Source organism: Malaclemys terrapin, chromosome 8, assembly GCF_027887155.1.
Source record: "Malaclemys terrapin pileata isolate rMalTer1 chromosome 8, rMalTer1.hap1, whole genome shotgun sequence".
Classification (NCBI taxonomy): domain Eukaryota; kingdom Metazoa; phylum Chordata; order Testudines; family Emydidae; genus Malaclemys; species Malaclemys terrapin.
Window position 1 is genome coordinate 103,714,580 of NC_071512.1, and position 15,249 is coordinate 103,729,828.

General features: G+C 43.7%; 1 protein-coding gene across 3 annotated transcripts in view; it reads left to right on the forward strand.

The window, feature by feature from the left end:
- Positions 1–13,068, forward strand: part of TRABD2B (TraB domain containing 2B) — a 399,542-nt gene extending 386,474 nt beyond the window's left edge. For all 3 annotated transcript variants that reach the window (XM_054037760.1, XM_054037762.1, XM_054037761.1), the window contains one exon: positions 12,495–13,068. In XM_054037760.1, coding sequence (XP_053893735.1) covers positions 12,495–12,717 — 223 coding nt within the window. In that variant the 3' untranslated portion in view covers positions 12,718–13,068. The remainder of the gene's footprint in view (positions 1–12,494) is intronic.
- The last annotated feature ends 2,181 nt before the right edge of the window (positions 13,069–15,249 follow it).

Consider the following 15,249-nt stretch of genomic DNA (forward strand, 5'->3'; position numbering starts at 1 on the left):
GACAAGCTCTTAAAATACAAGTAAACAATAGCGTTTTCACCCTGATGGTGATGCTAATTTTACAAGGCTTGATTTAAGTTTGCATTTCGTTTAGATTGAGCACGTGCTTTATTATTTTCAGATGCATTTCTTAAGATAAATAGTGATGAATGGAGTTAAACCAGGATGAATTCAACCCAATATCTATCAATTAAATACGAAATGGATAATAGGACCAGATTCAGCTTGGAATTCAAACATCCCAAACTCCAAGTCCCCATGTAAAAAAAGGTTTTGTCACCTCCACCATAGAATTCCCCCTTCTCCAAACATTAGAGATCTCTCTGTGGGTTATGCACTTGGGAACATTTTCACTGACCAGGGTAGCCAAGGGCAGAACATGGACCACAGAGAATTATACCCATGAAATGGGCAATTTTAGAAAACTGGGAGCAAAGACTGTTTCACTGGAAGCAGCTCGGTATCTATGGGGCCAGGTACAGTGCTGCCACTGGGAAATGTTGCAAACTTGTGCAAACTGTCTGAATGGGTTCACAAAAAGCTTAGATATGGTTCCATGGAGAGACTTAAGTCATTTCCAGATAGGGACCTAATTAATATGTGTCACAGGGAAACCCTGATTAGCTAGCAGGATTTTAAGCATTGCTGCCTGTCAAAGATCTTCGTACAAGTAAATACTGGCATGTCCAGGACTTCCGAGGGTACTTTTGAGATGGGGACTATGTGTGGTGCTTGGTTCTACTATAGTTGCTTTGTAAGACATGGGAAGTAGCACGTGTCTTGTGGGCAACCAAAGGTGTAATGACCTTCACTTTTTAAACTGGCAAACAGACAACCTGAAACTTTTCCCCCCAAGCCTCAGACCCTCGAATTTAGAGAAAGTCAAAACAGCTTTCACTTTTTTCCAAGCTTATAATTTGCGTAAATTCAGCACTGCTCAGAGATAGTAGGTTCCAGGATCTGACCTGAACTTGAAGTTATTAGCCTACTGTTCTGTTTGAGAGATTGTGGGGCGGCGTGGGGAATAGAGACAGAGGACAGAGTCCGATGAATAACGGAGAACAATATGGGGCTGAGACCAAGCAGAGAAAAAAACAACTACATAGAGATGGAATAAGTTGCAGAGAGGAAATAAATCTCTTAAAGTGTTTAACAATAGAGTCAAATATATATGTGTATTCCTCACGCATATCTAAATCTGCATGGTTAATCCTACGCATCTGCAAATAATATTTATAATATAATATCCCAAACAAACACGTGAAGAAGCATAGGAGAGTGTAGGGCTATCCATTCTGTTTCTGATTTAACTACAGGTTGAGCCCAAGACACACAAATCTGGATCACAACATGGATCACCGCAAGATAGAGGTGTTTGGATGTGGACGTTCTGGCTCGGACCATTTTAACAGCGGGGGCCATTTGCAGAAAGTGGATAAAAGAAATGGATTCAGATTTCAAACAACACAACATTTGGGGAAGAGGGTTTGACACGACCTGATTTAAGCTTCATCACATGAAAACCTGTTTCTTTTACTGGGCACATGTTGCAGACCAGCCAATTGCTGGTAGCCTTGAATGAGCACAATATGGACCCGATTTTTCCTAATTCTCTGGGCATCTTTGCCTGCATAGCTTGGGTACTCACTTACCACGATTGCGCTGATTATCACAGGAAATGTGTGCAGGGTTGGCCAGTTAGACAAGCATGTGGTCATTTGCATGCACAGTTACCATGATTATGCATGCAGCTGCAGAAACTGCATGCACAATTGAGAGATGAATTTTACTGAACACATTTCGGCTTGGCTGTCTCCATAGAACTGGCCAAACAAACAGTTCCAAAGTATTCGATCTCAGCAAGAGCTGGGTTTCATGTACAAACTGGAATGGATTTTCTAGGTTATGTGGCCATGGAGGCTCTTCACTGATTTCAATGGAAATTAGGAGCTAAACTATTTTTGAGGATCTGGCAGAATCCTAATATCAAATCACAAGGGATCTTCTGAGGGTCTTAGAGAACCATCCAAGCATTTCTAAGGAGGGCAAAGGGAAGAACTAAAGTTGTCATCTCCTGTATCTGGACCACCCAAACACTAGCCAACAAATCATGGTATTTTTCCGCTACGGTATCTTGACTTATTGTTCACAGGGATTTTAAAGAATTTCATTTCATTTCTTTCTTAGTTTTTTTTTTTCCTAGGGATGACATGTCGTTTCCTGACAGGCTGCTTTTAATAAGGTTGAAATCTTTGTTGTTGCCAAATCCAAGTGGAATAGAACATCTTTAAGTCATTAGATGGGAATGGGGTAATCACTCAGAGGGTGCGCTTCAAAGGTTATTAGTTTTTACAATGTGTTCACTATTCTGCAGTTGTCTGAAAAATAACATAGGTACCAATTCCGCCTCTGACCCATTCATGGTACAGTGGGCACAGTATTTGTATGCAAACTAATTGAAGGATTTTCCTGAAGGATTTTGGCACTTGAGGTTAAATAGGAACCTGTATGGTATTAGTTAGGGATGGAAATACATGTTAGCAAGAAATAAGAGCCCTCCCGCTCCCAAACTTTCACCCCAAAAAACAATAAAGACACAATCAAACCCCTTCTCAGTCTTGGAGGATGGGCCATTTACAGACTCTGGGAATTACCTGAAACAAAGGGTATAATTCTGCCCTCGTTCGAGTGAGTGCAACTCTGCTTTCTTCCGTGATTTGCTCCAGAACTGAATGTGGCCACAGAAGTAAAAAAATACATCAAGAAAGTCTGTTCCGAAGGAATTTCCCATATAACCTTGGCAGCTGGGTAGTCCAAATCTGAGAGAGCCTGTGAAATGTTTGTGCTAGAATATTATTAAGATCCCAATGAAGATCAGATTGTGCTAGGGACTGTACACATATAGATAATCCCTGCCCTAAAAAGTTAACAGTCTCATTAGAAAAAGTGGAAACGGAAGCAAAATGATTTGGCCAAGGTCACTGTAAATCAGTGGCAGAGTGAATCATAGCCCCAGGTCTCCTCACTCCCAGTCCTTTTCCCTAGCCACTGAACTATAAGGGGCTGAGGTAAGCATTTGAAATGTTGACATCTGATTGGTCTCTCACTTCCACCAGCTGCACACCAGCATCACTTCATTGGAATTACTGCTTCTTCCATAGCCACAAGTGAGAGGAGACTCAAGTCTCAGCCACTAGGGATTCACACACAGATGACACAGCCACATGTGTGAAGAGGATCAAGCCTAAACTCCTAGCGGTTCACATAGCAATAGTTTGTGTCAGACCTGGGCAATCTCCTGTGTTGTTAATAATTATCATTGTAGTTATTTCTGATCCTAAAGCAATGCAGTCTGAATAATGCTTCTTCCAGGAGTACATAAGAACATAAGAATGGCCATACTGGGTCAGACCAAAAGTCCATCCGGACCAGTATCCAGTGATCAATGCCAGGTGTCCCAGAGGGAGTGAACCTAACAGGTAATGATCAAGTGATCTCTCTCCTGTCATCCATCTCCACCCTCTGACAAACAGAGGCTAGGGACACCATTCCTTACCCATCGTGGCTAATAGCCATTAATGGACTTAACCTCCATGAATTTATCCAGTTCTCTTTTAAACCCTGTTATAGTCCTAGCCTTCACAAACTCCTCAGGCAAGGAGTTCCACAGGTTGACTGTGCGTTGTTTGAAAAAGAACTTCCGTTTATTTGTTTTAAAGCTGCTGTCCATTAATTTTATTTGGTGGCCCCTAGTTCTTATATTATGGGAACAAGTAAATAACTTTTCCTTATTCACTTTCTCCACACGACTCCTGATTTTATAGACCTCTATCATAGAATGGAACATATTTTGAGGAGATATGCATCCGAAGAAGTGGGCTGTAGTCCACGAAAGCTTATGCTCAAATAAATTTGTTAAGCTCTAAGGTGCCACAAGTACTTCTGTTCTTTTTGCGGATACAGACTAACACGGCTGCTACTCTGAAATTGGTGAAAGGACAGCCCCAGCCAGTCCCTGCAGCCCACAGACCACATCCCCGACCAGCTGGCATGTCTCTCCATTCATCTTTATCTTCTAGCCTCCTTCTCCTTTCTGCTTTCTGTTTTTTACCCCTCGCCCGACTTTTGTTCCCCTCCTCCTGTTGTTCCCCTTCCCTCCCAGCCCCGCACAGCCTATGTGGCAGCCAGAGGAGGCACCAGATCCTTGCTGTAACCGCTGACCTAAGCTCAGGACATCAAGTTGCTTCTTGAGGCTGCGGGCCTGAATACACCTGTGGTTCCTATGGCCTGGCTGTGTTAGCAAGCTCTGCGCGAGCCGAGAGGGAAGGTGGGTTTACTCAGTGCAGAATCAGCAGCTTTCCTGCACCCGCTGGATGAGTCTGCTACCCCTCATCTTACGAAACATCGGTTAACCCACCCCTAAGAGCTAGATCCCTATTGATTTGTTGTAAAAACTGGGCTCTAGCGGGCCTACCCCAAAATGAGCTCAACTGTTGGAAAGAAGGTGAAAGTTCATAAGTGTTACGATAGCTTCTAGCAGAAGATTTGGCAGAAGCTGCTAATGTTGGCCTAATTGCCCATCACACACTGGCTACTAGCAAACGAGGTTTAGTTCTTTGTTTTTTTTCCCCCTTCTATCTGATAGCACTTTGATGAGCATGGAATTTTAATGGCAGTACGCGGCCGCCGCCTCATTACATCTTGTCAGACACATGCCGACCAAGTGTCCCGGAGTGATGAAACACTTGTCCACAGCCTCCTGTTCTTTCAAAGCTGTCTTCTCTTGAAGAGCCCCCTCTCTCCCTCCCAGAGATAAACGGCAATGGCTGTGGCCGATAACGAAGTGCAGGACTGGTGGAATAAATAGATTCCTCTCAGCGGTGTTGTACTGCCCTCTGCTTCGGGGCATGTGTGCCACATATTCAGAGGTTCCTGCAGCAAGGGCGGAAATTGTGCGTTGTCAATTTCTCACACAGCCAAAGTGTTTGATCAAGGCTGGATCAGAGCTCCATGGTCCTTTTCCTATGGTTTCCAGTAGAGTCTTGTCCAAAGAGCGCTCTTACCCTTGGCTAAGATTTTCAAGATGTAGCTGTTCAGACCTTAGGACAATAGTGCTGCTGCATCCATAGCTCTTGTATCATTCGCTCTGCCCTGCGACATAGCATTGCTCCTTAGGAATGAAAGCACCAAGCACAGTTGACTGAGATATGGAAACTGTCCATGGATCTGGTCTCCAAAGACCCTTGGCATGAATAGAGACTAATAGACATCTCTTCTAATCAATGTCAGTAGCAAGTCCTTTATCTTCTCTGTAGGCCACCAACAAGAGGACAACGTTGCTTCCTCATTCAGACACACAGAGCCAGGTCATAATGTCATCACTAATGAATAGTTGCCTCTCTAGACTGAAAAGGACCATCACTGGTATCCTTAAGGAGATCCAAATGATTTTCTATTAACTGAACCCTGCAAAGGGTACTGTGTACTGGCCCTGATGCAGCAACGCACCTAAGTGCTTAATTTTAAGCGTGTAAATATTGGCTTCCAGGGACCTACTCGTGTACTTAAAAATATGGACATGTATAGAGTGCTCAACACCTTATAGGACTGGACCTTTGGGCTGACAGTATGGAGACTGCGACACAGTGTCTCGAGAGAAGACATGTAAAGTATGGAAAACAGTGGGGTAGATCTTTGATTGCCAACAAGGGTGGCCTACTGCTCCCCACCAAGCAAAATTAAAAAATCACCTTACATTTTGACCTATTCTATTTTTTTTCCAGAACAAAATCCTTCAAAGACTAATACACATTCTTCAGGCTAAACACATTTGTGTGTCTTTGTCAGTTATAGAGTCATAGATTTTAAGGCCAAAATGGAACATTAGATCGTCTGACCTCCTGTATAACACAGGCCAGCTTCTTCACCCAGCTACTCCTCCATTGAGCCCAATAACTTGTGTTTGATGAAAGCCTATCTCCCAGAAAGGCATCCAAGTCTTGACTTCAAGAGACGGAGAATCCATCACTTGTCTCGGTACTTTGTTCCAATGGCTAATCACATTCACTGTTAAAGAAATTGTGCCTTATTTCTCATTTGAATTTGTCTGGCTTTAACTTCCAGTCATTGCTTCTCATTATGCCTTTTTCTGCTAGATTAAACAGCCCTTTAGTACCCAATATATTCTCCCCGCGAAGTTATAAAACTTCTAATAAGCCTAACAGTCATCATGCTGCATGTGGCTGGTCCTAGGGACCTGTGAATCTTATTTACTAATCTTTAGTGACATGCATAACGATCTGATTAGATCCCAGAGAAACAGCCTTTTTTTTAAAGAAAAAGAGGACATTATTACTGTTCTCAGATCTGAAAAAGCTACCAGGAAAATAATCTCATTGACTCTTCCCACATCTGTGGATAAAAAACACAACAAAAGCTCAATAATGGTTAAATTTGTTTTGAAAATTAAATAGGAAGCACATGCTGAAAATCATTTCAATGATAAAAAAAAAAAGACTAACCCCAAATCACAAATTTGAACCAGGCATTATTTTATGGAGAATTTTGACAGAAACAGCATTGCAACTTACCAGCTCTTGGGTCTTTTAATTGCAAACTCCATTTTTTAAGGTTCAGTCTCTGTTGACATGTCATCCGTATGACTTCTTTTCGCCCGATATTATAAAGAAAACCAAACGCTGGGCTTGTACATGTTATTGTTTAGGTTGATTAACAATAATCGTCATGTATTGACGTAGCCCCTTTCATCCAGACGGGTCCCAAAGTATTTTGTAAATTGTGTCTAAAAAAATTATTCACCCACTATTGAACTTCAGCCATCTTTGAGGGGAAACAGGGTAGCTGTTTAACAGGGCACAGCTACCCTGCATACAAACATTGGGGACCCCTTCCCACAACCCTTCCATGCATGGAATTCCCATGGCTCTCAAAGGGAGCCCCGTGACTGGAAAACTTGCTGGATGGACATCTCGGGCAGGAAGTGATAACAATACCATTGCCATCTGAAATTGCAGAGGTAACTGAGGTAGGGAGGTACATTTGCTCAGTTTGGAGTGAGATCTTTTCATGCCCCTCTATTTGCTAAAACGGTGCCCTGGTCAGGCAGTGACAAAGAACTGGACTGGGACTCAAGACACTTGGTTCTGTTCCAGGGTCTGCCTCTGGTCTGCTAAAATGTCATTTTAGGCCAGGTTTTCAAGGTATATAGGCACCTAAAGATGCAGATTTGTGCCTAGTAAGATTTTCAAAAGTACCTAAGTGAGTTAGGCAGCTTTGGCATTCCATGCCTCAGTTTCTCCTTCTGTAAAATGGGAATAATGATACTGACCTCCTTTGTAAAGCACTTGGAGATCTAGGGATGAAAAGCCCTGAATAAGAAGAGGTATTATCAACAGACTTTCAACTGTATACACGATCTGAAAGACGATAGCTCCAGGAGAGAGCTCCCAATTGGTGTAGAGAATATTTGAAATTCACTCGCTGTGCTAAGCACAAAGGTTTTGCTTACAACTTGTTACTTCTATGGATTCTACTATTGCAATACCAATACCTATTGCCAACTATGGGACTAGATTTGTAGGGACAAGCTGAACCACAGAAAAATAGAACTGCAGTTTTGCTACTCCTCAAGTGCTAAAACCAAACCAGAATCGATCCACAAACCAATGTATAATAGCATTGTGTGTGTGTATTTTCATTTTGGTGTGCTCCCAATTCAGCATGTACATAAACATATGTTTTAAGCATGTGAAGTCAATGGGACTGTTCACATATTTGAAGTCAGGCATGTGCTTAAGGAACCTGCTGAATCAGGGCCTGAGTTTGCAGTTTTTTTGAAAAAGGGTTACCAGTGTTAATACTGGGAGGGCAATGAACGGCTGCCGTATTGTCTGATGAAAAGCTGCCATATCGTCTGATCAAAAGTACAAGCTTGCAAATGTGATACCATAGCAGGTGGGATAAATAAAGGGGAGAGGGGATAGCTCCCTTTTATGAACACACAGCCAGCCAGTAAGCTTTAAAATCCCTCTTGGTAGGTGTTCTCTGCTTGCTTTACCTGTAAACAGGGCCGTCTCCAGGCACCAGCGGAGGAAGCACGTGCCTGGGGCGGCACATGCTAAGGGGCGGCATTCCATCCATTCTTGGGGCGGCAGAGTCCGAGCGTTTTTTTGTTTTGGTTTTTTTTTTTTGCTTGGGGCGGCAAAAATGGTAGAGCCGGCCCTGACTGTAAAGGGTTAAAAAGTCGCCCAGGTAAAAAGAAAAAAGAGTGGGCACCTGACCAAAAGAGCCAATGGGAGGGCTAGAACTTTTTTAAATGGGGAAAAAACTTCCCTTTGTTGTCTGTTTGTCCTCCAGAGAGAGGGGACAGAGCAGGACAGGGCTGAAGTTATGCTGTAAGCAGCTTTAAAACCAGGTATGAAAAAGCATCAATTCATACCTCAAACCTACTTATCTGAAACCCCAGATGTGTAAGTAGATCAGAAATGTTTAGAAAGACACGATTGGGTTATTTTCTTTTATTTCTGAAAGGCTTGTGGACTCCTCTGTGCTAACCCCAAATGCTTTGGTTTGCTTGTAACCTTTAAGCTGAACCCCCAAGAAAGCTATTTTGGGTGCTTAATTTTTTGGAATTGCTCTTTTAAAATCTAGCAAAAGCCTAAGTTCCAGATGTATTTTCTTTCTTTTTGTTTTTAATTTACCTTTTTTAAGAACAGGATTTTTGCTATCCTAAGAGGTTTGTGCATACGTTGTTTAATTAGCTGGTGGCAACTGCTAATTTCCTTTCTCAGCTGTTCCCCGGAGGGGCGGTGAAAGAGCTTGAGGGTACTTCACAGGGAGGAATTCCCAAGTGTTCCTTCCTAGGTCCAAGGGGGTTTTTGCATTTGGGTGTTGGCAGCGTTCACCAAGCCAAGGTCAGAGAGAAGCTGTAACCTTGGGAGTTTAATACAAGCCTGGAGTGGCCAGTATTAATTTTTAGAATTCTTGCAGGCCCCCACCTTCTGCACTCCAAGTGCCAGAGTGGGGATTCAGCCTTGACAGCAGGTCCTTCAGCTAGGGGAGACCGGGAACTTTCCAGAGTCGTATAATGATTCTGTAAATGGAAGGGGAGAACAGAAGTTCAATCAGAGCTGAAACAAGTGTTGCTCATTTATTAGACACTCTGCAGTACGTTTTACTGAAGACATTTTATCACAGCCAAAAGACTCCAATATGGAACAATTCTGTATTGGCCAGAGGATGGACTAGATATTCTAAGAGGTATTTTCCGGCTCTAATATCTGTGGTTTATTATATATTGTTAAATTAATGAATGGCATTATATAATGTGGTTGCTTGAAATAGTGGGCAACGGGACTTGTTGACCCAAGAGATCCCTTCCAGTCTTATGTTCCTGGTTAGCTGCTGATCTTTTTGTCTGTGATTTTATGCAGACACCGCCAGTGCAAACCATTATAGCTCTCTAACACCAATTTATACCAGCGGTGACTCTGGCCACAGATTGTTATGTTGACTGTGTTTGGGTGGGGGAGGGGTTCTTTTTTATTAGAATTTATTACAATGTTTTTCTTTTACATCCCTATTTTTGTTCAGCATCTTCATTAATGATCTGGAGGATGGGATGAACTGCACTCACAGCAAGTTTGCGGATGACACTAAGCTGTGGGGAGAGGTAGATGCGCTGGAGGGTAGGGATAGGGTCCAGAGGCACCTAGACAAATTGGAGGATTGGGCCAAAAGAAATCTGATGAGGTTCAACAAGGACAAATGCAGAGTCCTGCACTTAGGATGGAAGAATCCCAGGCCCTGCTACAGGCTGGGGACTGACTTCGCTAGGCGGCAATTCTGCAGAAAAGGACCTAGGGGTTACAGTGGACGAGAAGCTGGATATGAGTCAACAGTGTGACCTTGTTTCCAAGAAGGCTAAGGGCATATTGGGCTGTATTAGTAGGAGCATTGCCAGCAGATCGAGGGCAGTGATTATTCACCTATATTAGGCACTGGTGAAGCCACATCTGGAGTATTGCATCCAGTATTTCTTCCTCCCCTCCCCCCCCCCCCCCAACTATAGAAAGGATGTGGACAATTGGCAAGAGTCCAGAAGAGGGCAATGGAAGTTATTAGGGGGCTGGGGCATATGACTTACGAGGAGAGGCTGAGGGAAATGGGCTTATTTTTTCTGCAGAAGAGAAGAGTGAGGAGGGATTTAATAGCAGCCTTCAACTACCTGAAAGGGGGATTTCAAAGAGGATGGAGCTCGGCTGTTCTCAGTGGTGGCAGATGACAGAACAAGAAGCAATGGTCTCAAGTTGCAGTGGGGAAGGTCTAGGTTGGATATTAGGAAAAAACTATTTCACTAGGAGGATGGTGAAGCACTGGAATGGGTTACCTAGGGAAGTGGTTAAATCTCCATCCTTAGAGTTTTTAAGGCCCGGCTTGACAAAGCCCTGGCTGGGATGATTTAGTTGGGGTTGGTCCTCCTTTGAGCTGGGGGTTGGACTAGATGACTTCCTGAGGTCTCTACCAATCCTAATCTTCTACATACTTGCAGAAATGTGGCTACAGAGGCTGTTTACTGCCTTGAAGTCCTGTTTCACTGGTGATTAAGAAAACTGCAGAGAGAATCTGTGGATACCAGCATGCAAATTACAATGTCATGGGTGTTTCTATCATTTTTCACTTTGTTTGCCAGGAGAATGCACTGCTTCTATGAGGATAATCTAGTAGAGGTGCTCCATGATTTGCTATACTCGACTAACGCTGTCACACTAGTGCACATGATTGCTTACTAATTACTGAATGTTTATAGTGAGTTTGGTGCTGTTCGTTACATAGAAGCAGACTCTGTCTGACATGGGGCTTGCAGTCTAAGAGCAAAAACATGGTCATAGATGGGACTTTTTACTTTGGATCTCACTGGGACCAGAATTTGGTCCTTGTGACATCCAGGGCAATTTCCTGCAATATCTTTGGGAGATCTGATTGTATTAAGTTTATGTATCATTGTAGACCAGTCAGGACTGTATGTAATTCCAAGGGGAATGGTAACCACAGCCCCTCCAGGAACTAAGAACAATGGGGTGGTGATTAGGCAAATTCACACTAGGGAGGCTTGCCTATACTAGTTCAGACTGGATTCTCCAGAGGCCAACAGACACAGAAAGGACTTTTGGATAATTAGTCTGAGTTTAACCTGGCATAAGGCCTTCTTTCTGGTCCAGTCAACAGACAGGACCTACTGTCCAAGGGGCACCTCAGTCTTTAGGGAAGGGTTGGAAGGACTAACAATGACCAGAGTTCTTGTGGAGTTGTGGGGCTGGTCTCTGGTAAGCTTATTAGCAAACGGGTAGACTTTTTTATTGTTTTTAAGTTGTTGCTTTTACGTTACAAATAAATGTGCTTGCTTAAGCAGAGATGTGTGGTAACTGAAAACCGTGGGTAATTATGCTGATAATAGCCTCTGAGGAGAAAAGCAAAGCAGGCCTGTTTAGGCAGTCTGACTTGCTGGGGTAATTCAGAGTGTAGGCAGGGAACTGGGCCTGAAAATACCCCAGTCAAGAGGGATTGAGATGCATGTCTCCGCCCAAGAGAGATGATGGCTGGGGAGCCAAGAGGCCTAAGTGTCAGACCCTTTGGTGGACCATAGAGGGGAGAAAAGATGGAGTTGCTTTGAACTGTGACAGTCCTAACAGCATACATAGTCACACTAAATCCCAACCCAATGGGAAGAAGCTTGGGTTTTTTGTTTATTTCAAATGCTTAGTGAATCATCAGTCATGTAGTTATTAGGCCAGACACTCATCTGGTATAAACAGACATAGTTCCATTGAGTCCATTTCAAGTATATTGTTTTGACAGACAATGTCTTGTAGCCAGTGAAGCACTGAAGCTCACATTTTTAAGATTGCTCACATAGATGTGGCCACGTGAGTAGAGTCAGGACTCCGGGGTTCTATTATTGACTTTTTTACTAGGGCTAGGTCTACACTACCCGCCTGAATCGGCGGGTAGAAATCGACCTCTCGGTGATCGACACTCTTACTCCACCAGCGGAGGTGGGAGTAAGCGCTGTCGATGGGAAGCCGCAGAGGTCGATTTTGCCGCCGTCCCTACAGCGGGGTAAGTCGGCTGCGATACGTCGAATTCAGCTACGCTATTCGCGTAGCTGAATTTGCGTATCTTAAATCGACCCCCCCCCCGTAGTGTAGATGTAGCCTAGGTTACATTAGGTAAGTCACTCCCCTGTGCTTCAGTTTCACACAGGCACCCACCCGCCCCCAGTAAAACAGAATGAATAACACCTCTCTCGCAGGGATGTGGTGAAATAATTAGCACAGTGAATTCTTCCATGGAAAGAAACTCTATCTGTTCAAACTATTGTTCTTATTACTAATTAGGAAGATGTAGACTCAGCAACTCCTTGCATACTGAAAACAGAATCCTGTTTAATTTTGTCCTCTTGTCTTTTCTCCTAGCACGACCACGCTACCTTCCCACGTCAGGATAACCAATGGCTATATCACAGTCAATCCTCCCATTTGGTTTTCAAACCAACTGGATCAGAGACCACGTTCGGATCTCCCGTTCCACCATCAGCCAAAAAACTCAGCTGCTGGCCGCATATTGGCACCATCCATAACTGCTTCTTTCTATGTGGCAATAGCGTCTTTTCTCCTGAGTCTATTGAGGCCTTCCTGACCAACCTAGGATTACGTGCAATACCTAAAATGGAGAACAGAGATAATTTATGAACAAGTGGGTGGTTTTCTCCACGACGGTTTCAATCTGGACCTTCTCACCGAGGAGAAATGGTAGCGCCTCTAGCTGGTTTTGTCTCTTAGCCCAGATATATTTTGAAATTCTAAAGCTTTATTGTAACACTGACTTATATCTTCTTTTTTGTAGAAGGATCTTTATTTCCCATAGTGCTATGGGGCTTTGTAAAATATATGTGTCCATTTATATATATAAAAAAAGTGTATTTATTCAACTGGTAAACTTATTTTTCTTGGTATTGGATATGTTAATAACATCCCCATTAAACAGTAGTGACGGTGAAACAGATAAATTAATATTTTCTATATTTGTTTATTTAACCAACCAATCTGAAATGACATCCAAAGATGCCGTTTTGGTCATTAACATTTTACACTAACCCTCCCATAGGCAAATTTGTGCAGATCGCTGAGATTAGTGTGGGTGGGTGGGTGGGGAGGTAATATCCGTTTAGAATAATTTAGACATATTGTAGACAATCATGCTGTCTGTAGCCTTGGCGTCACTAGGGAAAAAGGCATGTTCTTAACTCAAGTTAGTGAACCCAAGATAAAATCCTAGTGAAGAGAAGACCGTTTGTGGTTTTCACATGAGTTGGCAAGTCAAGATAAACCCTGAGCTTCCCCCACTGCCTTTAACTGAACCTGCTAACTTGTACAAAAAGTGCAGACTGTGTTGTCTTCACTAGGATTAACAAACTAATACATCATGATAGCGAACTTCAGTCGAGAACTCACCTTTTTTCCTAGTGAAAACACATGGCATCCGTCTGGAGCAACTCTGCTGAGTTGGTTTTTCCTCTCACACCCTTTTTGCATGAGTATGACTCCTCACTGGATTTACTCCCGATTTACACAAGTGCTAACGAGAGCAGAATTTGGCCTACTTACGGGATTTAAATGTTTAATAGCATGCTAGTCTATAAAAGTTCTCAGCTCTGGCCACGCTTCACCTAGAGCAAGTTGGGGGTGCAGAAGCATCTTAAAGTTCACTTTTGTAGCCACGATCCTGCTGCTGTGATAAGCCTGGCTGCTTTCTTTGTATTGTTCTGGCCTGATCCAAAACCTATTCAAATCAATGAAAAGACCCCCACTGATGTCAGTGCGTCTTGGATTTGGTCCTTTCAAAGGGTTTTGAGTTAGGTTTTTAGAAGAGCATGAAGACAAAGGGCCAGATTCTCCGCTGGTGTAGATCATGGCAGCTCCACTGACTTAAACAGAGCTATGCCAATTCAAACCAGTTCTGATTTTGGACCATTATCTATGTAGCTAGTTTTGAGCTTGGCAGTGGTGGAAAATGTCCATCTCTTATTCATAATTCCAGCCACACTTTGAAAAACAGCAGTAGAGGAAAAAAAAGAGATGGAACATACGAAACTTTGCCCAGGCATCGTCCTCAATGAGAATGAGTCAAAACATTTTTTAATGAGAAAACAAAATGAAACGTTTTTGCAGAAAATTAGATTCTTTTTTAGAGGAATGGTGCAGACCTGGGCAGGTCCGCTGCTTGCTGAGCTAGGCCTATTTTTCCAGGGCACGCACATAAGGCTTCAGGTGAAATGGAAGACATCGAGCTTTGCCCCCAGTGAGAGCTTCAAGGACATCTCATGCATAGTATTCCATTGTATATTTTGGCATGTGGAAGGTTAGAGATGTTGGTTTTGGAACGAAGCCATTCCCCTTGCATGATATTTATTGCACTGGGCCGCATATTGGAAGCATGTTTTAGGAACTTCCGTTACAGCTTTATTTGAGCGCTTACACTGTTGAGGACTTCATTTGACTTTAATGCCATAAAAGGCCTTCAAATTCAACCTTAATGCACCCAACCCAGGGGCACTCTATGGCTGTATTCTAGACAATGAACGGACCATCGGAACTGAGAACTGTGAACTCATTTAAGAATAAACTATCCCATTGTAAATGGACCCGCAGGTAATGCAGGTTTTCTTGCTGTGATGCTACAGTACAGAGGAAGATTATTATTACTTGGAATATGGTAGCATAGCACCCAGAGGCTCCAGTTGAGATGGTGGTCCCATTATTCTAGGCGCTGTACAAACACACAGTGAGTGACAATCCCTGCCCCCCCCAAAATGTACAGTCTAAATCAGGGATGGGCAAACTACAGCCCGGGATCCGGCACTTGAGCTCCTGCTGGGGAGCAGGGTCCACGGCTTTCCCCACTCCGGCACTCCAGCTGCGGAACGGAGTCAGGGTCTTCCCCGATCCGCACGTGCTGTGGTTCCGTGTGGTTTCTGGAAGCAGCGGCATGTCCCCCCTCTGGCTCCTACACGTAGGGGCAGCCAGGGGCTCCGCACACTGCCCTCACCCCAAGCGCTGCCTCTGCAGCTCCCATTGGCTGGGAACTGTGGCTAATGGGAGCTGCAGGGGCGGCACCTGCGGACCGGGCAGCCCGCAGAGCTGCCTGCCCACACCTCCGCGTAGGAGCCGG